Source organism: Suillus subalutaceus (assembly GCF_016647625.1).
Source record: "Suillus subalutaceus strain FC151 chromosome Unknown DFJ58scaffold_49, whole genome shotgun sequence".
Lineage (NCBI taxonomy): Eukaryota > Fungi > Basidiomycota > Agaricomycetes > Boletales > Suillaceae > Suillus > Suillus subalutaceus.
In genome coordinates this window covers 143,171-168,012 of record NW_024540298.1, presented here as the reverse complement: position 1 = coordinate 168,012, position 24,842 = coordinate 143,171, and the positions used below count along the sequence as shown (strand labels likewise).

The 24,842-nt window shown below is 48.0% G+C and overlaps 8 protein-coding genes across 8 annotated transcripts; 3 read left to right on the top strand and 5 right to left on the bottom strand.

Moving 5' to 3' along the window:
* Positions 1-161: 161 nt before the first annotated feature.
* Positions 162-1,003, top strand: DFJ58DRAFT_727631 (uncharacterized protein; the record flags this gene model as incomplete). Its single annotated transcript, XM_041385504.1, has 7 exons — positions 162-261; positions 309-386; positions 434-511; positions 560-637; positions 685-762; positions 811-888; positions 936-1,003. The coding sequence occupies 7 exons, from the start codon at positions 162-164 to the stop codon at positions 1,001-1,003; spliced, it is 558 nt and encodes a 185-aa protein (XP_041244212.1).
* A 2,183-nt stretch (positions 1,004-3,186) lies between these two features.
* On the bottom strand, positions 3,187-3,561 carry DFJ58DRAFT_745544 (uncharacterized protein; the record flags this gene model as incomplete). The annotated part of the gene is made up of 2 exons (XM_041387398.1): positions 3,401-3,561; positions 3,187-3,352 (listed from the first exon to the last, which is right to left on the bottom strand). Exons 1-2 carry the CDS (start codon positions 3,481-3,483, stop codon positions 3,187-3,189), a joined length of 249 nt encoding a protein of 82 aa, XP_041244211.1. The 5' UTR covers positions 3,484-3,561.
* Positions 3,562-7,425: 3,864 nt separating this feature from the next.
* DFJ58DRAFT_635725 (SMAD/FHA domain-containing protein) lies at positions 7,426-7,830 on the top strand (the record flags this gene model as incomplete). Its single annotated transcript, XM_041381278.1, has 1 exon — positions 7,426-7,830. A coding segment is annotated over one exon (405 nt), but the record flags the coding sequence as incomplete, so codon positions are not given.
* Positions 7,831-11,794: 3,964 nt separating this feature from the next.
* Positions 11,795-13,099, bottom strand: DFJ58DRAFT_745541 (NADH:flavin oxidoreductase/NADH oxidase; the record flags this gene model as incomplete). The annotated part of the gene is made up of 3 exons (XM_041387397.1): positions 11,795-11,944; positions 12,075-12,355; positions 12,406-13,099. 3 exons carry the CDS (start codon positions 13,097-13,099, stop codon positions 11,795-11,797), a joined length of 1,125 nt encoding a protein of 374 aa, XP_041244209.1.
* A 1,262-nt stretch (positions 13,100-14,361) lies between these two features.
* DFJ58DRAFT_906109 (uncharacterized protein) lies at positions 14,362-15,897 on the bottom strand (the record flags this gene model as incomplete). Its single annotated transcript, XM_041394992.1, has 4 exons — positions 14,362-14,741; positions 14,872-15,152; positions 15,203-15,639; positions 15,689-15,897. The coding sequence occupies 4 exons, from the start codon at positions 15,895-15,897 to the stop codon at positions 14,595-14,597; spliced, it is 1,074 nt and encodes a 357-aa protein (XP_041244208.1). The 3' UTR covers positions 14,362-14,594.
* Positions 15,898-17,561: 1,664 nt separating this feature from the next.
* DFJ58DRAFT_716260 (amino acid permease-domain-containing protein) lies at positions 17,562-19,867 on the top strand (the record flags this gene model as incomplete). Its single annotated transcript, XM_041384205.1, has 15 exons — positions 17,562-17,669; positions 17,719-17,765; positions 17,821-17,875; positions 17,929-18,009; positions 18,063-18,129; positions 18,184-18,216; positions 18,268-18,373; positions 18,412-18,513; positions 18,570-18,661; positions 18,710-18,745; positions 18,821-18,894; positions 18,941-18,977; positions 19,027-19,174; positions 19,225-19,516; positions 19,667-19,867. 15 exons carry the CDS (start codon positions 17,562-17,564, stop codon positions 19,865-19,867), a joined length of 1,479 nt encoding a protein of 492 aa, XP_041244207.1.
* A 2,239-nt stretch (positions 19,868-22,106) lies between these two features.
* DFJ58DRAFT_727621 (uncharacterized protein) lies at positions 22,107-23,010 on the bottom strand (the record flags this gene model as incomplete). The annotated part of the gene is made up of 2 exons (XM_041385503.1): positions 22,107-22,490; positions 22,594-23,010. The coding sequence occupies 2 exons, from the start codon at positions 23,008-23,010 to the stop codon at positions 22,107-22,109; spliced, it is 801 nt and encodes a 266-aa protein (XP_041244206.1).
* An 847-nt stretch (positions 23,011-23,857) lies between these two features.
* On the bottom strand, positions 23,858-24,762 carry DFJ58DRAFT_727620 (uncharacterized protein; the record flags this gene model as incomplete). Its single annotated transcript, XM_041385502.1, has 3 exons — positions 23,858-24,192; positions 24,244-24,325; positions 24,490-24,762. 3 exons carry the CDS (start codon positions 24,760-24,762, stop codon positions 23,858-23,860), a joined length of 690 nt encoding a protein of 229 aa, XP_041244205.1.
* Positions 24,763-24,842: the final 80 nt, after the last annotated feature.

The following is a 24,842-nucleotide window of genomic DNA, read 5'->3' as shown; positions in this document are numbered from 1 at the left end:
GATTATTTTCGGTTCGCCAAAGATCCCAAACTATAACCGTGGTTATCATGAACATGATGTTCTATTCGGACCGCAGATAATACTCAACACATGAATCTCGACGGGTATAAAAACAACCTCTATTGCTCATTCGTTCTTCATTCCAACCGTTTAGCCCTACTATGCAGCTCACTCTCTTGGCATCCCTCGCTGTTCTCTGCAGCGCTGCTTTCGCTGCCCCTCCTGTGGTCCGTGATCGGTCTTTGGTTGGTGTCGTCGTCGGTATGGCATCTCCTTCCGTTCGCAGTTCGCAGCTGAATGATTTCCAGACGTCGAGGATGTCTTGAACAATGCTACGGTCAATGTTCTCACCAAGCGGGATGATGGCTTGGTTGACGTTGCCGTTGGTATGGTATCTTCTTCTGCTTACAGTTCGCAGCTGAATGTTTTCCAGACGTCGAGAATGTCTTGAACAATGCTACGGTCAATGTTCTCACCAAGAGGGATGATGGTTTGGTTGACGTTGCCGTTGGTATGGGCATCTCCTTCCTCTCACAGTCCGCAGCTGAATATTTTCCAGACGTCGAGAATGTCTTGAATAATGCTACGGTCAATGTTCTCACCAAGCGGGACGATAGTTTGGTTGACGTTGCCGTTGGTATGGCATCTCCTTCCGCTTACAGTTAGCAGCTGAATGTTTTCCAGACGTCGAGAATGTCTTGAATAATGCTACGGTCAATGTTCTCACCAAGAGGGATGATGGTTTGGTCGACGTTGCCGTTGGTATGGGCATCTCCTTCCTCTCACAGTTCGCAGCTGAATGTTTTCTAGACGTCGAGAATGTCTTGAATAATGCTACGGTCAATGTTCTCACCAAGCGGGACGATGGTTTGGTTGACGTTGACATTGGTATGGGATCTCCTTCCGCTCACAGTTCGCAGCTGAATGTTTTCCAGATGTCGAAGACGTTTTGAATGATCTTACAGCCAATGTTCTCACCAAGCGGGATGATGTCGACGTTTAACCCCTGCAAGTACCATTCACATGATTTTTGACTGTCTTTAACGCAACCCCACAGATCCTGACAATGTGCTTACTTGGCCAATCTGTGTGCACCACATTATTCGTCCTCTGGTCCTGGATATCTATGTCTGCTTTATAGTATACCTATTACGAAGTAAACTTTTCTTAGTGTCTTCCACCGTCAACCTTGCGGACTGCTTGTCACTAGTTGGCCAATATTCACTCATTGCGCAGGTCATGCGTTATGCATTGGTATCATTAAGCTCCGCTGCCCTCATGAGTGGTACGTGAAATTTACCTCCTGACCGGAAGAGCCGAAAGGAGATTAAACAATATATAACAATGGATCTAAAATGAGTGATGGGCGTTGTATGACTCTTCTTTATTGTGGAACCCCATCAGGTATAATATTGTTATCACGTGAATGCTCTGGGCGCAGGTGCCCAAATTGACACGATGTTTCATATCCGACTTCTTTTGGTGATGCGACGTTGCTACTATCAATGAACGACGCCAAAGCGCCGTGCGGCTAAATGGACGGCTCCCCCCCTATTTCCATCCACTTTAAAGCCGCTGTTGTGACGCGCGATATAATATTTACATACATGATATTCAGGGATCTACAGAAAGATCGCAAGAAAAGGGCCATGCAAACAGCAGGTAGAAGACTAGGTAAGAAACTCCAAGGTCGACAGCGTGAGTTTTGGCGAGACAGTACATAATAATAGTGATATTTCAGACATACTAATAAATAAAGAGTAGTAATACACTGTGGGCGCGATGAATGTTACAGGAGACGAATTCCAAGGCAGTCGCGCCGTACAGTGGGACCACAGCGGACAAGAATTCTCTAAACACGACTCGGTCATGAACATGCGGCCGAGATATGTTGCATAGACCTTATCTACGGAACTTAAGATTTACATAACTAATTCTTGTTGGCATCCCGGCTGTCTCAGAACATTATGTATGATTGAGAAATATCATGTAACTTCCAGAAGGCGAATATAGTAGTACTCACCGGCACTGATATTCGCCAGAGTGCCGCCGCCACCCCGTGATCGGACTCGTTTATATCTTTATGGGTCACAATATGGTTCGCTAAAGTTGCCATGCAGTCGACAATAATTTGAATAACTAAAAAACACTCTACCTTTTTGAGGCCATGAGCTATCGTTTCAGAGCAAGAGTCTTGTGAGGAGTTATAACATTAGAAGACAATTGATACAACGTACCGGCGAATGCAGAACTAGCATGATGGCCACCTGCTCATCCGAAGTACAAATCGGTAACACAACAACACGTTGACCGACATCGAACCAAACCCTTGCTTACTTTCTAATGGAGTTGCGAGGGTGAGTGCGAGCCCACCTAACGCCACCAAAAAGACAGTAAGTCAGGAGAATATTGCATGTTAAGGACTGGAATTTCCAAAGGAGTGACTTTGATACCTGCGATGGTGAAAATGGAGAGGTTGGAGGGAGGACTAGGAAGATCATTCAGTTCAGCGAGAGATTTTAGCATAATCTGTACCTGGCTGGATTGGAAAGCACGATGTTCTGTGGAAAAAACCTCGAGACTCTAGTTGTCCCAGGTCGTTCCGTATCTGATACTGTTTCTAATGGCCAAATTCTGACGCCAGTTAATTATCTTCAGCCAAGTTCAAGTTGGCAGAAAAATACTTACTAGTAGATAACTTGGTCCCCGTCTGTGTTGTACTGAACGCCAATTCAAAGGTGTGAAGTCAGACTCACAGTTGAACATTAGAAGTTGAGCGTAATTTTGAGCAGTTCATTCAAGTTGTAGTAGACGGTGCCGTCACTGACGCAAAGTGTATGTGTTAGAGCCATCTCGGCCGATGAACAAGAGCGCCGTAGACTATGGACAGAAATTGTGCCAGGTAGTCTAAAATATGTTCGCTGCAAAAGGCCGGTAAACACTGGTAGGCAACTCAATCATTCTAACGCGTCCTACCGTTCACCACCAGGACCGTAGATGGATTTCTGTGGTTCTTTGATGCTTCACACCTCCTTGAGAAATTCAATAGTGCAGGATTTTGTCGGTCAACTTTATCTGATCGGCTTTTTAAAACCGCAAAGTTTGCCCTAGGTCTTTCAATACAACAAGGTAAGGCGCGGCGATAGAAAGTCAAGGAGACGAACACACTACAAAAATGTCAAAGACTCAAGACCAGACAGCCCGTTTAGTGGTGATACTCGTAACATTGGAATAATCAATTCGACCAAAGCGCACATGAGGGAGCTCTCCTTTCTCCAGGGTATAATTATACGTGGCATCGAAAACATGGTCTATGAACTTCGAGACACCTGGATGTCCTGTGGCGACGGTTCTGACGAGGATGCATTAATTAACGGACTATCAAATACAATATACTCACATTATGAGAAACCAAATTCGTTCTTTATCCTCCTCCGGAGTCAATGTTTCGTCCATAATCATTTCTGCGTAGTTCTCAATCATGATGAAAGGTATCCGCTCATCCCAAGTTACAAATGGAGCTCTGGAAACAGATTTTGACTTGGTTAAGACCAGTTAGACAGACCACTGAGGAAACCATCTATGAGTCAAAGTCAAGGTGTGTTCCGATAGAAAAAATAACTGTCATTCGGCAGGACCGCGCCAAGCGACACCCAATCAGATGAACCTCCGAGGAACTGTCCAAGAGGGAATGTCAAAGGGTTCTATGATCGGAAAGAACTGTTGTCGGCAGGTTTCGAACTTGCACAGTCCTAGGAGAAACAAATTTTGACTCTGTTGCGGTGTCCACTTGGCTAAGACCAGTTGAATTGGCTACCGAGGAAACCATCCATGAGTCGATGTCAAGGTGAGTTCCAATAGAAAAAACCTTTCGTTCGGCAGGTTTCGAAACTGCACAGGCCAAGATCCAGGGAAACAGATTTTGACTCTGATAACCAGTTGGCTAAGACCAGTGGAGATGAACTCCGAGGGACTCTCGATAAGCGAATCTTCAAGGTGTCCCGAAAGGCAAAAAAGCCTTGTCGGCAGGTTCAACAGATATTGATTCTTTGTGGTAAGCCACCTGGCTAAGACCAGTTAAGATGGACCTCCAATGAAACTATCCACGAGTGAATCTTCAGAGCATGTTGCGATAGGAAAAAAACTTTGTCATCGGCAGGTTTCGAACCTGCACTGGCACAGTCCAAACTCTATTGTGACAACCAATTTAGCCAAGAAGCCGCTGAGGAAGTTGAAATGAACCTCCAAGGAAACCATCCATGAGTTCAATGGCAATATCAAGGTGTGTTCTGGTGAAAAATAGACCTGTCATTCGGCAGGTTTCGAACGAGAAATAGAGTTGTGGTAGTTGCTTCAAGGGTTAAGATCAACCTCCGATTCTTACCTTACTTGGCATGTCACATGATCATAAACAAACTAGTACTCCGATGTCTAGTACTACTTAGTATACTACCAAAACCCATGTCTGGGAGACCATTGACAGGCACGCTGAGCGCTCGCTGATCAGGTACATGCGAGCATCCTCCAATTGAAGGTTATTGCACACACATGGCTGCCATCGAAGCCTGCTGCATTGGAGTTCCTTCAAGTTGCGAGGTATGGGTCGATAAAGGCGGTGCGGGGCTGGAGCATGGCAGGTGTTCTAAAGTGGGAATCTGAAGCTACAGATACAGGGTTATTTTCCTTCGAGAGGAAGTTATTCAAAGTTGTCCATCCTGGTATGTACTATGGACGTCACCAATACCTGACCCAGTAACGATAAGTACATCCTGCCCTCTGCAAGGACATTATCCTGTGGTATGTCTTGCGTAACATTTCTGTGGGCAGCTTGAGTGACTCATGCATGTGTCGGTTATCAACAACTTTATCGTGCGTTCCTGCCATTTCCCCGAAGTCACAGGCGCCTTGCGCCACTGCGATAAGATATATTTATATTGATAGGTGGCACGGTTCCTTATCGCTAGCGCTCACCACCAACCAATATCGTAGCACATGTAAGTATCTGCTCCCTTGCCATGTTCCTGCTGATCGAGAACCAGAACTAGATTCGATGTCAAATCACACTGTATCTCCACGAGCCTCTACACCCCTTGTCCGAAAGGAAGTACTTCAGGCCGAAATGACGCTCAAGGGTCATGAAGACTGGGTGAGAGACATTGCTTATATCCCTGGTACCCGTCTCCTCGTCACTTGCTCCGACGACAAAAGTCTTCGGCTGTGGAACCTGGACACAGGGCAACAAGTGGGGAAGCCCTTATTGGGTCACAGTGACTATGTCTTGAGGGTTGCAGCATCTCCCGATGGGCGCTGGATTGTTAGTGGAGCAAGGGATGGAAGGATCCTGGCATGGGAGGTTCCGACGACGAAAAGCCTGAGCGTGCCGGTCGCAGACACGTTCGAGGGACATAAGAGGGACATCTGGAGTGTCGTGTTTGCTCCAGACAGCAAGACATTTGCAAGCTCATCATATGACGAAACGGTTTGTGTGTGGCAGATGGAGACAGGCAAAATAAACCTTGGACCATTCCAAGTGTGCGGTGAGGCATACTCAGTGTCGTACTCTCCCGATGGGAGTAAACTAGCAGCAGGCGCCGAGACACGTATCATATTATGAGACGCAACGAATGGAGAAGAATTGCTGAAGATAGAACAACGGGCATGGCTGGTCGCGTTCACTCTAGATGGCCTCCGTCTTGTCAGTGGGAGTTTCAACGACATTCGAATCTCAGACGTTGCCACTGGAGAAATCATCAAACAATTTGACGTGCACACTGATCTTCTCCAGTCACTGGCCATTACTCCTGATGGCACGAAATTCGCCACCGCGTCAAGCGACAAAACGATACGTTTCTTTGACCTCACCACATTGGAACCCTTCGGCGAGCCACTTGAGTACCCTGACGCACTGTACTGTGTCACTTTTTCCGAGGACAGCCAGTTCATCGCGACTGGCTGTGTTGATAAACTCGTTCGCATATGGGGAATTGATCGGGTTGAGTCAAAAGAGTTCCAGCAGGCGAGCAGTCTCTCATGTCGTGTCATGCTTCATACTCACATATCATACAGTCTGTACACAAGGTTTCTAGATCCCTCAGACACACCCGCATATATACTGACTTCTGATGACACACAGGATCCACGCCGCGCTCGGTTTTCCTAACCAGATGTACGCTTTCCCATTCGTCCTTTTCCGCCATCGCTGACTTCACTCCTACTGGGAAGTCTTGACCAAAACGCGTTGGAATCTCTCGAGGGTTCTTCGATGATGTAAGACTTCATGTTGCAGTAGATTCATCTCAGCCTGCTCATCTCACTATGCTTCCAGTTTGATATGCGCTCCCGACCTCAACGCAACACTCGCACTGTTTTAACCTCATCACAGCATCATGTCGAAGATTCCCGCATGAAACAATTCATGAATAGTCTCTCGTTTCGTTCCTCGATCTCTCAGAGTCCTACTCCACGCACCGGTAAGATCGCTGTTGCGGACATCTTCGCCACACGGTAAATATGTATGTCTTCTGTGACGGTCTTGTATCCTTCCGTTATTCATCGATTCCCCTGTAGCGCAATGCGAATGCTATCAGTGGGAAAAGGCATTTAGCGCGACCAACACATCCTCCTCGCAAGAAAGCCCACACCTCTACTGCTGGTGTCCCGAGCGCCAATACCAGTGCAACGGGGATGTCCGATATTACTAACGGAGCAAGCATGTGGACCACAACAACTACCCGCTTCCGCAATGACCGGCGAACGTCCATCACTAGACGTTGAACTTGTTCCGGAGACGAAGTGCTTGACAGTTCTTGCCAGGTGGTTCTCGTGTGGCAGAGTCCACTGAACTTGTATAACCTACAGTGCACCTCATTCTCGGATGTATATGTACCTACCAGCTATCCTACTTACCTCAGGCCGACCTCTGTCCAATGCGGCTGTGCTATTTCCCCTGACACCAATCAGAATCTCGAAATGTTTGCTCAGAGTTCGGGAAGGCGAGGGTTATTGGAAATCGTATTACAGGTCAAGTCAGGATTGACAAACAACATTTTAGAACTGAGTACGAGTAGTATCCCTTATGATTGACAAGACACGAGGCAAGTGATGTACGTACTAACTGCTTAGGGACGCTTGACAGTTGTGGGAGAGGTAGAACAAGCACTTACGAGAACTGGTCCTGAACTTAGATATACATACCGGCCTGCACGGGTTTGCAATTATAAATATCATGTATGTGCTGAATGATTCTCCCTACCGTCGACCATGACCGGTTTAGGTTCCTTTCTGCGTGGACGCAGAAGAGAAGCCTCGCGTTCACCTGAACCAGCTCCTCGCGAGCTAGCCCCTTACCCTTTTGACCGATCGCAACATTCTGCTCCAGGCACTATCCAGAGTAGTCCATCTTTCAACGCACGACCCACCGCCTTCTCCAACCCCCTCATCCACCGCATCTGCCTAGTCCCGCACGTCGATTCCAACCACACCTTCCATTTCGAGCCCATCTCCTGCGACCTCAGATATGGCGACATCCCCGTCAGCATCGGTCGCTTCACATCTCGATCAGACAGAGGGGAGATAGTTTTCAAAAGCAAAGTAGTCTCTCACTTTCATGCAGAGATCTGGGTAGACAATGGCAAGTTCTACATCAAGGACACCAAATCGTCATCAGGCACTTTCCTCAATCATATCCGCCTTAGCCCTGCAGGCTCTGAGAGCGCACCACATCAGTTAAAACATGGCGATATCGTACAGCTCGGCGTCGATTATCAGGGCGGTACGGAGGATATCTGGAAATCCGTTAGGATAAGGATTGAAGTCGGACGCGAATTACAGGAGTCGAAAAGGATCAAGGACGACGAATGAAACACAGACACACCGACTCTTTACTCTTAATGAGAGACAGGTATGCTTTCCCATTATTTTCCCTCCTGTTTGTTTAATCTAACGTCGTCCTCGGCGGCAATATACAGCCCCGCATCCACATCACCAACAACTTCAACGAGCTATCTAGTGATGATGACAGCACAAACACTCACTCCCGGGAAAGTCACTATGGGCCCGGCAGTTATTTATCATTCGACGTAGGTCGTTTGACTTCGATGCTTATACCGAATGTGAGCATACTTGGTACAGATTGCGGCTCCTACAAATACTGCGGTCCACGACGCATGGATAGCTCGAGACTTACATACCTCTGGAGAGCTGCTGACGAAGGAGATCGACGCTGACCACGACAATCACCACTCCTATGCAAGTCGCTCTGTTGTAAGGGCACGACGTTTTGAGTGGGACAATGCGCTTCAAGATGCACTCATAGTAAGATGTACTCCTGAGTCTGATCATGACACTATTGATGACAGGTATTTCTTCTCGGTGATATAGTCCATTGTCATCCAACCCTCATTAAAGGGCTATATTTCTAAAGGCATTGCCCTCTGCGGCAAGCAACAGCTTTGGGATGCCATGGAAGCTTTTGATCTTGCTCTCTCATTTTCAATTCACAATCGAATGACTGTCGAAATTTTACTAATTAAGGTATTCTCTTCGTTATTTTCAATGGTGTGTTGTCATGCTAATATTCCAATGTCATTTTCATTAGGCCATTGCGCTTTTTAACTCAAGTCGCCACGATGAGGCGATACGACGGGTTCAAGATTTAACCGCCGCTTGTCAGTCCTCAGAGACACTTCAGTGCCGCATCGTCGATGTGAGTCCTACGTCAGACCTCACGGGTTTTTTCTTATTTTAGAATATACTTGTCAGTCATATCTATGTGTGCAGCGTGCAAAGTCGGCTTCGAGGGTGGGCGCTACAGCGAGGCCGCTGATCAACTCACGGCCAGTATTACTACTATAGCCGACTTGTTCCTACGTCCGACAATTCATGAACCCACGCTAGATGAGCCCGGGCCTAGACTGGATGGGCACACAGATACGTTCAAGGAGGTACGTCACTATGAGGCCGCAGAGGATACACCCACTGATTGATCATGTGCACTGCACAGTTCTTCGACTGGGACTTCAGTTCGTTATGGCAGACCGCCAACCAAAGACGTTGTGAAGCATTTCTCTGTGCTGATCGCGTGATCGAAGCGGTTGAATCTCATCAGTATATGATGCGCGTGATTAGCGAGGCTGCGAAGCCCAGTTACCTCGAATGGTCTGTTGGTGAGTGGTAGTGGACAATTTGAAAATTGAGACTCATTCTGGTGTCCATCAGCCTTCAAGCACAAATGTACTTTGCGCTGTATCACGAAGGGAGACGATGCTGTTTCTGCGAGCAATTATGAGATGGCTGTTGAACTGTATTCAACAGGGATACGCCTAGACTCTTCATGCGAGGCTCTTTTTGCACAGCGAAGTAAGGCAAATTTGACACGGAACCTTTTTGCAGAGGCCCTCCATGACGCAGAAAAGGTGGAGATGATGTCCATTTGTGGAGCAGTTGTGCTGATCCCGCTGATGCACAGGTCATTGAACTGAGCCCTTCGTCCTATACTGGGTACAAACTGAAGTATGCAGTGCTTCATGAAGTACAACGTTACGATGAAGCAATCGAGGCGTTCAAAATCATGCTTTCCAAGTTGGACAATGCATCCGACCCGCAGATACGAGGTAAGCACTGAGTATCTATGTCAACTAGACGGTGGTTAATTCATTTTCCAGAGTTGCGTCAGCAATACGTCAGTCCATCCGATGCACATGACGCCATTCAAAAAGCTATTCACGCTCAACTGGAAAATGCACCACTTCGTCTCATCAACACCTACACCGGGCGTTTGTGCGACAGACAGACACAGATCAACGCCTTCAGCAAAAGCGAAAAGTACAAAAAAGTCTTGTCATCATCGATTGGGCATGCAGCCCTCCAAATGGAGTCCATCAGGGCAACAGTCGTGAAGTATTTCAGTTGGGTCATGTTATCCCACAGGTGGGAGAGCAAGGAACCGCGACTGCACGATATCCGGGGCAAGGACGTGTACACCTTAGATCCAGTCGGAACCATAGTGAAGTTGCAGGCCTTCTGCAAAACTGCCCGTGATGCGGGGTATCGCTGGGCATGGAGTGATACATGCTGCATCGACCAGAGCAACAATTTTGAACTTCAAGAATCAGTCAACTCCATGTTTGTCTGGTATCGTCACTCAGCGCTCACAATTGTCTATCTGGCGGATGTTCCGCCTTCGTCGGAACCCGGGGCACTGGCAAATAGCACCTGGAATACGCGAGGGTGGACTGTGCAGGAGTTCCTCGCTCCCAACACTGTTATCTTTTATCGAGCGGATTGGACCTTATACCTCGATGACCCCTCTCCCAACCACAAAGAGTCTGCCACTATCATGCAGGAGTTGGAGGATTCGACAGGCATAGATGCACAGGCCCTTGTCGCCTTCCGCCCGGGCATGACAGGCGCCCGAGAGAAACTTCGTTGGGCATCCAGCCGTGTCACGACTCTGCAAGAAGACATTGCGTATTCCCTATTTGGCATCTTCCGCGTTCACCTCCCTGTAATCTATGGCGAGAAGAGACAAAACGCGCTCGGACGACTCTTGCAGGAGATCATTGCACATTCGGGCGACATCACTGCTCCTTGACTGGATCGGAAAAGCATCCGAGTTCAATAGCTGTCTTCCAGCTGACATTACATCATACAAAGCTCCGCCGTGCATGTTGTCATCTGTGTCTGAGGATGAGATGCAGATTTCTGTCTCCATGCTGCGAAACGCTGTGTCAGTGGAGTCAGCTTCGAAACTGTATACCCTCCTTGACAGCCTCAGTGCTCCTCGTTTCGCACACTCCAGACTGCATCTGCCGTGCATCACATTTCCCATCACAGAACTCAAGCGGAGGTGTGGTCCAGACCCGGAGACATGTTTCACTTATGACGTCAAGGCGGATGGTCTTCAAGACCTACTAATCACCTCCGAAAACAAGCTGATTCAGTTCTCGCCGGCACGCCCCATTCAGCAGACATTTTTGCTTGTCCGTCCATGGAATCGTCATGATCTTGGGCTACCTGACTTTGCAGAGCCTGATTTGCAGATGATGCACAGAGCGTGGACGATTGGCCTGAGCCTGGGCCTCCTCTAGACGAATCTGTCAGTGGTTCTCTTGTAGACTCTAAGCTGGCTGATTCGGAGGCTCACTCGCGAGAGTTGAGGTTGGTTGTTCGCCTTGGACAGCCTTTTGGTGCGCTTTTGCTAGCACAGCAGCGTGGTGGGGAGTATAAGAGAGTCGCGTCGGATCACCTTATCATAGCCAGAGTCAAGGACATGGCTTCTATTGAAGACATGATGGACATCAGGACGCTAGAGATTTTGTAGTCGTGAAGCACGAAGATCTGTGATGCATTTTAATCTATGTTTTGATATCATATATACATATGCTGACTCGGACTTACGACTTGATCGAATTGTCCGCGTCACTAGTGACAATGACAGGCATTTGATGTTTATGAACAGGGACAGTGGTGAGGAATGAAATCCACGTCCCAGCATAGCAGGGAGTCATCGATTATGCCAATGCGATACTAGACTATGCAAGATCTCCAAAGTCCGTCTCTCTTCAACTTCAATTGTTATTGACTGCCTGTCTCTGTAGTTCCGTGAAGTCGCTCGTAATGCTGGGCGTGGAGTGATCATGCTGCATCAAACAGAACAACAGGGAATTGATTGTGGTATGTCACGGAAACACATACCTCGGGAGGCGAGAATGGCTCACAACTTACGCACGGGGTATAGTGTCATAGCCTACATTCTATTTGCGGCCGGTAATGCATCTGAGTGGCAAGTCTATGGTTATCCTCGAAAAATCTTCATCTCCCCTGGTGCATCTACTGCTGGAAAATCGGTGTATCCCTTCCCAGTATGATCTCCGGCAAGGTAGAATGTTGCACGGTCGTACTTGGCAAGCGGAAGGTCGTATATAAGTCGGGCAGGGAGGTCAGGCTGTTGGAAGAGCATGGAGAGTAGGTAGTGATGAAGGGGGAATACGAAAAGATTGGCCCAGGCGCAGGAAGAGAACGTTGTCAGCACACGTCGGCGAAGAGAATGGACACGGAGACACAGAGGGACTTACATTCGGAATATACAACCTGCCAAATGCTATCATGCCCCCGTGCTCCTGCGCTGTCTCAATCGCAGTCTGTCGTGTGTACCCACCCGCACTGATGAATACGCCGTTCTTGCCCTCCTTGCACCATATCTCACGCAGGAAATCGTTACTACTCTGTGGTGGTGCATCCACATCGATATTTCCACCAATACGTGGCTCGGTGACGTGTAGGTAGGCGAGGTCGTACTTCCGGAGCTGGCTTACGAGGTAGGAGAATTGTGGTTTTGGATCGGGGAGGCCCATGTCTGCATAAAGGTTGTTCCAGCGTGAAATGAGCAACAGAGACGGAACGCACCTTGAAACGGACTCCATGGACTCAATCTAATGCCGACCCTCTCAGCGCCGACCTCCTTTACAAGCGCATCCACGACCTCAATCGCAAATCTTGCTCGCTTCTCGATACTCCCTCCCCAGGCATCCTCTCGGGTATTACTCACCTCTTGCAAGAACTGGTCGATGAGGTATCCGTTTGCACTATGGATTTCGACGCCATCGAAGCCTGCTGCGATGGCATTCCTGGCGGCGGTAACATAATTCTCTATGTACGCCTTTATCTCTGGCTCAGTGAGGGCATGCGGAACCGCAGTAGGGTTGGTAGAAAGCGGGATAGGAGAGGCAGATACAAACGGAGAGTTATTCTCCTTGAAGAGGACGTCCGGGCCTGCAGCTCGCCCAAGTGCCCACAGCTGGCAGAATATAAAACTACCCTTCTCATGCACGGCATCCGTGACCTTTCTCCATCCCTCTACATGTTCCTGAGTATAGATACCCGGGACAAAGTCTATCCCGCCAGCAGCTTGGGAGATAAAGGTGGCCTCTGAGACAAGGAGTGTTCCAGGGACAGAGCCACGTTGTGCGTAGTAGGTGGCTGCATGGGGCCCAGGGACATGAGTTGGGTAGGCGCGAACACGGGTGAGGGGGGCGAGGACGATGCGGTGGCTGAGGTTCATGCGCCCTACTCGGATGGGTGCGAAGAGTGCGGTTGTCATTGTGGGCCCAGTGAACAAGGTGTGTAAGGGTGGTCTTTGGGCTGTGCAAGGTATAAGTACTCAGGCTTCAGTCACAGGCGCTGTGCACAGGCGTGGAATGGTGTGGACTAGTCGGCCGCCATGAGAAAACCTTCCCACCAAAATATGCATCGATGCACTCTGCCACCTGTGACGCATCATGTGGAGTTTGAACGTGGCTCCCAGTGGGATTTCGATATCCCATGGACTGGCCGGCCGTCTCGCATAATTTGTCTGAGGCTCTGGGCCCAGTTCGCGCGAGCATACACGCACGACATATCAAACTTCGAAGAAGTCACAACGCTCTCGACACCATGACTTGAACTGATGATAGATATGAAATCTGCTCGGTGATCCTTGGTCTTCAGTCGGAAGAGCCAGAGCGTGCTATAGGTGAATCTAGTGTTGCTTGCCTAATTCCATGACTTGCAGCGGCCAGTCCAAGTTTGGATGTCACCTACCCACTGAACACTGAGTTGAATTGCATCACGTTGGAAAACAGGAAACTCGCCATATTTATCGCCCCGCTCGGTGAAGGTGAGCCAGGGCTTTATGCGAGGCTGTGTGTCTGGGACGTTCGTGATAAGAGGCTACCCCGGAAGACTAGGGGATATGGTGCAGGGTTTTTCTTGTTGAACATCTCCGACACCAGCAAGACATAGGTCCAGCCGAGCGACGTTGGTGAGGGTCAACATGACCTACGAGGACAAGCAAGAGGTTGAGTATTGAGCGAGTGGATATCAATAAGAGGGGACATGGTGTACTTATATTGAAAAACTGTGCATGTGCACCCGCATCGTGACCAATAGCCCCGAATTTCTGGAATAGAAACGTTTACATGGTATCGAGTGGTTGACTCCAATGAAACAAAGAGCCAGCTTACGCGGCAAAGCCCGCTACCCTCTGCTACATTTCTCCGAGTCGGTGCTCAGTAGCTCTAAATTAGACATTCATGAAGCAGATGTTAGTTTGCGCCAGCACCGCACTAGGTTAGTAAGCCTTGTGAATAGCCACAACAACGTCAACATCAGGAGCACTTACTTCGATGAACGAGCATGGGAAGAGAATGTGAACAGTACTCACCTTAGAAAATATATGGATCATCAATGTTTCACTGACAAGTGTTGTACCTGCACACCGTCCAAGTGAATTCCCAGAGATTCCCAGTCATCCGTGTCTGCATACCCATCTTTTGAGAATCAGTCCCGTGAAAATATTGAGCACGGAAGAACAAGATCAGTCGTAAACAGCCAGCTTACACAGCCGCTGTCAGGAATCCATACCCCATGTGTACCTCGGGAGGTGAAAATGGCTCACAACTTACATACAGGGTATGGTATCATAGCCCACGTTCTATTTGAGGTCGACGCAGCACTACATCTCGGAGGCGAGTCTATGGTTATCCTCGAAAGATCTTCAAGTCCCCTGCAACACACCTCCCGATCTTGGCGATTCAGAGACGCTCACCTTCACCATCTTAGCCTTTACAACTTCTATTTACTGGTATATCTGCCGCTGGAAAATCGGTGTATCCCTTCTCAGTAAGATCTCCGGCGAGGTAGAATGTTGCACGGTCATACTTAGCAAGCGGCAGGTCGTATATAAGTCGGGCAGGGAGGTCAGGCTGTTGGAAGAGCGTGGAGAGTAGGTGGTGATAGAGGTGGAATACGAAAAGATTGACACAGGCGTAGGAAGAGAACGTTGTCAGCACACGTCGGCAAAGAGAACGGACACGGAGACACAGAAGGACGTACATTCGGAATATACAACCTGCCAAATGCTATCATACCCCCGTGCTCCTGCGCTGTCTCAATCGCAGTCTGTCGTGTGTATCCACCCGCACTGATAAATACGCAGTTCTTGCCTTCCTTGCACCATATCTCACGCAGGAAATCATTACTACTCTGTGGTGGTGCATCCACATCAACGCCTCCACCGATACGTGGCTCGATGATGTGTAGGTAGGCGAGGTCGTACTTCCTGAGCTGGCTTACGAGGTAGGAGAATTGTGGTTTTGGATCGGGGAGGCCCATGTCTGCATAAAGGTTAGCCCAGCGTGAAATAAAGAACAGAGACCCAACGTGCCTTGATACGGACTCCATGGACTCAATCTAATACCGACCCTCTCAGCGCCGACCTCCTTTACAAGCGCATCCACGACCTCAATCGCAAATCTTGCTCGCTTCTCGATACTCCCACCCCATCCATCCTCCCGGGTATTGCTCACCTCTTGCAAGAACTGATCGACGAGGTATCCGTTTGCACCATGGATTTCGACGCCATCGAAGCCTGCTGCGATGGCGTTCCTGGCACCAGTGGCGAAGTTGGTAATGTATGATTTTATTTCCGGCTCTGTGAGGACGTGCGGGACTGCAGTAGGGCGGGAGGAAAGTGGGATAGGAGAGGCAGATACAAGCGGGGAGTCATTCTCCTTGGCAAGGACATCCGGGACTGCGGCTCTCCCAAGTGCCCACAGCTGGCAAAATATAAAGCTACCCTTCTCATGCACGGCATCGGTGACCCTTTCCCATCCTTCTACCTGTTCCTGGGTATAGATTCCCTGGGGCGAACTCCATCCCACCAGCAGCCTGGGAGATGATGGTTGCTTCGGAAATGAGGAGTGTTCCCGGGACAGATGCACGTTGTGCGTAGTAGGTGGGTGCATGGGGTCCGAGAAAGTGGGTGGGGTAGGCGCGAAAACGGCTGAGGGGTGCAAGGACGATACGGTGGCTGATGCCCATGTGACCCACTTGGATGGGCGTAAAGAGAGTGGGCGTCATCGTGAGTCAGAAGAGCGATCTTGGGCTGTCCCAGGAGATACGTACGGGTATTTAAAACATCGAAGAACGAGGTGCCAGTACTGTGGAGCTGATACTAATCTTTGACGTGGCGGGTGGGGCAAAAATATCTGAGCAAGGGAGATTACCTAGTGATTCTGAAGCGAGCGAGCGGATCGTATGGTCACCATGGTGCAGCGCTGCAGCTATGAAGAAACAAGCACCAGTACCTGGGCAAACACCCCTAATCGTCACCACCGTCTGCTGTGGGAATTTCCTCAAAAAATAGATTCATTTAGATGGAAACAAACACGACTTGCTGCTTGCAGATATTCACGTCCAAAACAGAAGTACAGATTTGTAGCAGCAGCCCTAAACAGACCCTATTCAGACTGTCATCACAACTAACCAAAACAACCTTTGACTTCGCAAGACAACCTCTTTCTTCACCCAAAACCGCGTCCGTTTTTTGTACAAATGTGTTATAAAGTTTCTCCACCCTTTCTCGACCCTAGCCTCCTTGGCGCCAAAAAGTATGTCTTGCACTTTTTTTTCAAGTCCGTCAAATGCAAACTCAGCAACTTCATCCCAAGCCCCCTCCGTCCTCCCTTTTGGCGCACTTTTGCTGACGCAGCAGCGCAGTATACGAGCATCCCAGGTCAAGGGTGAAGCTTGTGTCAATGGAATGTCGGACGTCAGGACGCTAGCTGAAGGAACGGATCTAACGTGGTTTCAATCATACCTTGATATCACCTGTACGGGGCAATATTTACCCTTCGTATCGCTATCGTATGCTGACATGCAATGTGACATGGAACAACTTACCACGATTGTATGATCAAATCATACGGTATTGATCACGCAGTCCTCCCACCGGTGGGCTACATACCTTCAGCCTCACGTTGCAATTCGCGGAAGATTACATCTAAGCGTATCTGAGATGAAGACACCGGACCCATATTCACGCGCCACGTGTTATCAAATAGTGATCACGCCCTCTTCTACTGAGATTATATGAGGTGAGTCTAAGTCGTACACGACCTCATGACTTGAAGGAAGGAAGCCATACTAAAATTTAAACACTCAATGCTCCAGCTTCCCAACACCATGGGTGGGTTTCAAGTTCTTCCTCTGTTCCTACACAATCGCTATGATTGCAGACCAAGCCAGGAACTCAGCTTTTCTGCGTAACTCTCCTGCCTGATGTGACTGTGTTTGCTGAAGATAATTGTCAGAAGCGATCTTTGCACGCTTACCCTCGCTCACGCTTCCTGATTTGTACGTTCACTGGGCCTCAAAATGTCTGCCACTAGCTTCTATATGAGCTCTACCCTCTTTAAGGTCTAGTTCTTACCTTAAATTGAACTGTAAGTAATGTCCGAGCTTCATCTTCGCACCTATCTCACCGGCGCCAGATAAGGTTAGGTCCGCTATTTATATTCAGCTTGATAGTAGCAATCTGTTGCTGGTTTTTGAGTGTCATATTACTCGAGATACGACTCTCGACACCACTCTCGTACGTACTTTTGATTCTCCGTCTCAATCAGCGTATTAAATTCTCTCCTCATCAAATAATCTCCCTCAGTCTTTTGATCCAAGACTGAGTCCCTTTCCTGTTCCTAGTCCGAACCTCCTCATTCGTAAGGGTATTGCAAGTGCCAGTTATGATGGCTTCCCCAAGTTCGAATTCGCACTCAGAACATACCAGGGACGAAGCAGTTCTTGCCAGGTTGGGATATAAGCAAGAGTTTCGCAGGGAGTTTTCTCCATTAGAGGTGGGTCCTCATCAGAGCCTTGGGCATGCATGACAACGTCCTTACACAGGTCTTTGGTGTTGCATTCAGCATCGTGGGGCTCCTTCCATCCATTGCGTATGATGCGTTATTCTACCGAGACGAATTGTTCGCTGATACAATGTTTGTTCAGATCGGTGCTCTTCAATGCCATGCCCAACGGTGGTCCTCTTGCAATGGTTTGGGGTGTAAGGCTTTACATGTTAAAAGTATCGGATCTTGTACTCATTCCGTTATACAGTGGCTGTTTGCCTGTGCTTTTATCATGTGTATCGGTTTGGCCATGGCGGAGCTTGCATCTGCGGCACCAACCTCAGGTGGAGTATGTCCTTCATCCTGTCGCCGATACAGACCCGACCTCTCACAAGTATCTAGTTGTATTACTGGACCTATTCACTTGCCTCCCCTCGTTGTCGGAATTTTCTCTCGTGGATAGTTGGGTGTGAGTATGACCTTTCCTTTCAAACTCGTTTCACTGACATATGCCATCACGCAGATTCTAATACGATCGCGTCTATCGCAGCACTTGGTGAGAAACTCAATGTGCCATGAAAAATTCGCTTATTGAGTACGAAACTAGCTTCAGTAGATTGGGCATGCGCGATCCAGATCACAGCGGCAGTTAGTATTGCATCTAATCAAGTATACGTGGACAACCAATGGAGAGATCTAGCGAATGTTTTTATGTCTCGTCGATTTGTCAGGCTTCCCTGATCCCTCGCAGTGGTATATTTGCAGCGTTGGTGTTATCCCATGCTGTCCTTGTGAGCCTCGGGACACAAATCCTGGCAAGACTTCAAAGACTATATATCCTCCTAAATGTGTGGTAGGTGTTATATTTCCGTCTTGTACTAGTTTCTTCAGGTTCACTGCCTGAGGCAGCCTCTGCTTTATAGTCATCATCGCGCTTCCAATCGCAACGCCATCAGAATTCAGAAACAGCGCCAGCTACGCACTCGGAGACTTTACTAACTGTATGTGACATGTACTATTGCCATCTCCATCTCATATTTTTTTGTCAGTGGACGGCTGGCCATCTGGATTTGCGTTCATATTGAGTCTATTGGCGCCTCTTCTGGACGATAGGTTTGGCTTATCCCTTATTGCTCCCATTTTATTTGACAACCTAACAGGTGGCTATGATTCAAGTGTACACATAAAGTTGAGGAGGCATCCAATGCCACTACCCGCCATACCATGGGCCATTGTGAGTAGCACTATAAAAACTGTAGCCACAATACCAATGCTAGCAGATCGGCTCCATTGCAATATCTGCAGCCCTTGGCTGGGGTGCGTGTCACGTTGTCGAATATATTGTTACTAATTTAATATCTTCCAGGCATCAATGTCTCCCTTGCATTTTGCATGGGCAGTGACCTCGAAGGCATCTTGAGCAGTCCGATCGGTCAACCTATGGCGCAGATATTTTACAACTCTTTTGGGCAAAAAGGAGCGTTAGCCCTCTGGTCTCTCGTCATTGTGGCACAGTGTGTTCTTCAGATATCAGGCTCCCCTTACTGCTCTAAAAGAGGAACAGATATATGATGGGATCGAGCATGCTGCTTGTCGGTTCCCGCCAGACGTTCGCGTTTTCTCGTGATGGCGGTCTACCGTTCTCGCGATATTTTTACCGAATCAATAGCTACACAGGAACGCCAGTCAATACTGTTTGGCTCGATGCTTTGCTTACTCTTGCGATCGGTCTTCTGGCGTTCGCGAGCACACAGGCTATCGACGCAATATTTACCCTCGCAGTCACCTCTTCATACATATCTTACATCACCCACCCCAATCGCAACCCGTTCGCTTCAAGAATGATTTCAAGCCCGGTCCATTTAATCTTGGGAAATTTGTGAGTCAGAAAGCAATGGATGTGATCTTAGACTTATGTCTCTTGCAGAGCTTTCCTGTCGCAGCAATCGCTGTGTCATGGATGGTCTTCATGAATATGGTTTTCCTTCTTTCCCACGACCCCACAGACTACTGCGCAAGAGATGAACTATACAGTGGTCGTCCTAGGTGGTTTCATGTCCTCGCTGTTTTCTGGTATTACTGCCCGGTTATACGGAGGAGTACACTGGTTCAATGGACCTGTATCGAATCTAGTGTCAGCCGAGAAGGGGCAAGATGATGAATCGGCGTCAGAGAAGACGGGGAAAGGGCGAGGAGTAGATGCTTGATCGTGGACGCATCAGTCTAGTTCTCAATGTTATGACTGTTGTAACATGATTATGCCCTGCTTTAGTCCCTAGTCACTCGAAGCCTTCATAAATACGTAGCGTTGACTTGAGTAAGAACTCCATAGCTAACATGAATCTTTGAGGGATTATCCGGTATGAATCTCAGAAACCATCAGGAACGCTTGAAACAGAGCTGCGCCGATCTGTAAAACACCCAAGTTCTCGCTTAGTAGTGGAAGAAGTTTGATGTGTTACGAACGCTTACGACTCAGTGATGCAGCTTGCCAATTGGTGGAATTGGCATCAGCAAAAGACCCATAATTTTCGCTTGTCAAAAAGAAGTTTGATGCTTACGGTGAGCTTACGGCGCTGCTAATGGAGCAACGCAATTGGTGGAACTGATTTTCCGGTAGTTACAATGAATTATTCTAATAGTGGTATTCAAAGTTAAAAACAATACGGAACAGACAACGCTCAGAAACTTGGACGACACCATTAAAACTCCGAATTATAACTCCGTCTTGCTTACACATCACTGTACTACACTGATAAGATCAGCCCATTACTTATGCCTCACATATTGCTTCGAAAACAACAACTATGAGCCCTCAAAAATGCACACAATGACCTTGTATTAGCCCGCTATGTAGAGCTTGTGCAGCATGCACTTGATGAGCTCCTGAAGAACCAGACTCTGAAGATGACAGTTACAGTACTTCCTCTAATGACAGCAGTGGATCCAAATCCATTGGCATGTCGGTTTGTTCAATGTCATCAGATGAATCTTTGGACTCCCTGATGACCGGTATCACAATCACAAGTGCCTACTCACTCACATCCTCCCAGTTCTCATTGGATGTGCCACAGATGGCCAGTCGAGCATTTACGGAGTTTATAGATGCTGTTTGTGCTTTGCACAACGAAGTAGAGATCAGCCGTGTCCTTCTCTGCCGAAAGCTTTGTGTGTGCCCTGCCGTTTTCGACAAGCTCGTCGAACATATCCAACCACACGCAATTTTCTACAACAACTCTAACAACCCACAGCTTCCTATCCCCATTCAACTTGCGGTTTTTCTCAATGGCATAGGCCACTATGGAAATGCTGCCACAATGCAGGATTTGGCCGAATGGGCAGGGGTATCCGTCGGAACTGTGTATAACTGCTTCAAAAGAGTTATGATCGCACTTTTGAAGCACCATGATGATGTGGTCCACTTTGATCCGCTTGATTGAGAAGATCAAGAGGAATGGAAAAGAGTGCAGCAGTGGGTTGAGGGGAAGACATGCCAGGAATGGCGTGGTGGCTTCCTCTGTGTCGATGGCACCCCGTTCAACTTATTTTGGAAGCCTGGGTGGCATGGCAAGGGGTTTTTGACAAAAATTCAAACTACTCTCTCACTGCTCAGGTACGTTAATTTTTCCCCTTCATCAGATGAGCTTATGCTTTCAAAAGGTTGTCATTCCTCCGCACAATCTCCGTATTGTCAACTATGTAATTGGTGTACCTGGTAGTCTTCATGACTCTACTGTTTTTGGACGAACCAGGGTCGCACGCACCCCAAACAATTTTTTTGGCGCGAACCATTGGCTATGGGCCGACTCCGCATATGCTTCGCAAGTATGGTGTGTCACGCCATTCAAACAACCACCTGGAGGGGCGTTGATGAGGGATCAGAGAACGTTCAACTATCACCTTTCCAAAGTAAGTGTGAATGGATGGCTTCGGAATGTCGCTTACATACTTGTAGGTCTGTGTTCGGTCTGAGCACTTTTTCAGTTCGATCAAGGGCAGATTCCAGAGCCTACGAGAGCTTCAGTTTCTGATCCAAGGCAAGAAAGAGCTGGATTATTCCAACATGTGGATCCGCTGCTGTCTAATCTTGCATAACTTGATTGTTGAGATTGAGGAGACTCTTGGCATCGCAAGTACCGGTGACGATTTTTACGAGGAACTGACTGAGCAGAGGATAGATCTGAATGTCGAGGAGGAGGAGGAGGGAGAGGAGGGGCAGGGCAACGAGACTTATATCAGGACAGTGGGACAAGAATTTCGGAATGCTTTAATGGCGTGTTTGCTTCTCAAGCTTCAGTAGATGTAGCAGCGGAATTTGTGTATTCAAATGCTTATATCAAAACACTGGCAGTACTCGAACAACAGAAAATTTATCAACACAAAAACAACAAAGATAACACGAAGTAACAAACCAAGAGGCAACACGCGAAGATGACAACACAAGACTCAATTTTGACCCAGGTTCTGCTCCATTGCAATACACCAAATCCTTGCCTCCTCTTCTTCTCGACATGCACGGGCGAGCTCAAGCTCTAGCTTTGCATGCTCCAGTTGGTGACCCATGAGCTCATGTTTGTGCAGGTGGTCTTGCTCAGCGAGACACATAGCATGTTCTCGTTCATCGTGAGCATTGCGTACTTTAAGTTCCCTAGCCCACATGTCACTCTCAAGCTTCAATCGCTTGTAGCAATCGTGCTCGACACGACCATTGTGCTTTTCGCCAACTTGCTGGATCAGTGGCTGCGCTGTTTCAGAGCCACTCGGCGGCAGCAGCAGTGGAAGCTTGATCATTGTTGGCACATTTGCATGATGGAGGACGAGACGAGGTGACTTGACATAATTGAGGTGATGCGCTATGAGTAGATCCTCCAGATAGCTTCATGATTTGTGATGCCGGATGTCCTCGAGCAGGACTTCCTTTATGTGAATCAACCTGCAAACCCCTCATTGCATTGCTGGCGCTGACATCAGAGTCAGAGTCATGTGGAGTGGCATTGTGGCTGGAGGTTGGTTTTTTGAAGCTGGAAAAAAAAGGATATTGGCTGTTGGACTGGTCTTCATGTAGAGGCTCCGGAGAGTTGAGCGACACTGCAGTTTGGTCAGAATAATGTGTTGATATAGGTGTGATTGGTGGGCAAAGACATGGTAAGGAAGTGTATGAGCCTGTAGAGGTAGATCCACGAAAAAAACTGGGGGTTGATGATGAACAGGAGGACGCTGGTGTGTGTTGCATGTGGAAGAACTGATCTTGTTCCATCACAATATCGTCATCTGCTTGTCCTGCAGCATCTTCATCAGTGGCATCTATGGGGTCTTGATGGATGTCGACATTTGCATCGACAACATCCATGTCAACAATTTCCCCATCCTCAATATTGGTGTGAAAGAGTAATAGCGACTAGGCAGTTAGAAACTAACGCTACTTATCCAAATAGGTGCGAGTGTAGTATTTGACCCAAGAGGACTGCTATTGAAGCAACTCCCTACTAATATGCAAGGGAAGCGATTGGCATGAAGGACTAATAACCTATAGCGACCTAAGACCAAAAAACCGATGAGTAGTGCTATAGCGATCAGTGACAAGGGAGTTCCGACAGAGAAACGTGCGTATAAGTGAGAAGCGCTATGCAAGTCGTTTTATGCGATAGCGCTATGTGACGTCTGACTAGCGACAGCGAGAAGAAATCAAAGGGAGCGAAAGTGAGGAGTAAGGTAAGACAGTGCAAGCGAAATGCCTGATAGCAACTAGATTGTAGCGCGACTACCAATAGCGATCCCGACGTTACGAAAGTCAAACTTAAGAGGGAACTTTAGTGATGCGCACTTAAAGTCAAGCGACATGCAATCAGAGAGATTGGCAAGAGCAGAATCAATTGCACCAAGACTAGAATATAGCAACTAAAGTGACTCCGACACCAGCAAAGGTCCAGGGAGGGGAAGTACTGTACTGTATGTGCAATGGGTCATTTTATCATACTGCGTAAAAGTTTGGGAGTGCGTAGGCGAGATTAGTAGCGACACTGGCGAGGGCGACAAGTAATAAGACATGCAGCGCAGCGGAACACGAGGATACATGTAATAAGACCTGCGACTGATCAGTAGCAACATTTAAGGAAAAAAAACGCACCAGCGGAGGTAGGTGGACATAGGCAGGACATGGGAGGACGGAAAACCTAGGCGTCGGACCGGGCAGCGCGCTATGGGAGAAAAGTGATTCCAAAGCGGATAGCTTGGGAGTTGATAGCGCTGGTGACTAGCGCCTTACTCTTTTCCTCTAGGCAAGGCAGAATATGCCTATGACACTCATACGCGCCCAGTGCTGGTATGATTGTCACATCAGCATCCTCTTGTGGCTCATTTTCATCAGCAGGGAGTTGTGCGTCCTCACAGTCAGGCACACGGAAGTGTTGTAGTGCAGCAGATTTGTAGTTTTGTCCAGGATCAGCGGTTGAGAATACAGTGTTATAGGCAGGATTTGTCCTCCACCAACCGTGAAGGTCTGGCCACCATGGGAATTTGTCCAGTTGCGAATCTGCAAGAAATGGATAAATAAAATTGACAGACGCGCATGAGAACAACCCACCAATGAGCATCTTGTTCTGCAGGTTCTTCTGTAGCTCATCATATGTTAATCCGGCGCCTGTCTGTTTGGGGGACTTGTTGAACTTGTTGTATTTTCTTTTGAGCCTGAAGCATCTGATCAGCAACGAAATGGTATAAATTTGTAATTCATATCAGATGCAAGAAGATCGGAGGTTACTTATGTTCCAAATCAAGTCTGAACAGGCTTGATCAAAGCGCCAGGCTTTGTCTGGAAGAGGAGCCGTACTTCAGGATCCTCATCATTTGAAAATATAGCATTTGCGAGCTGCGAGTAGCATGTTTCTTTTGGAGCAGCACTCTGCTTTTTCTTCCTCCCCTTGTCTTTGGCATCCTTCACAGAATCAGAGAAGAGTTTGATGCGTGCATCATCATTAGCTTTGCACCAGGCGATGAGGCGAGAGGTGTGAGCACTGTAGGCCCCCTCCCAATGGATAGCCAGCTTTTTTTTGGTGTTGGGAGCAGGACTGATCACAGGTTGTAGGCCATCATCTTGGTGCATTTGTGCTTGCAGGAGCTTTCTCCTTTGCTCATCTGGATTGTGTTTGACTGTGATTTCCTCCAGCTCCACCTCTAGTAGTA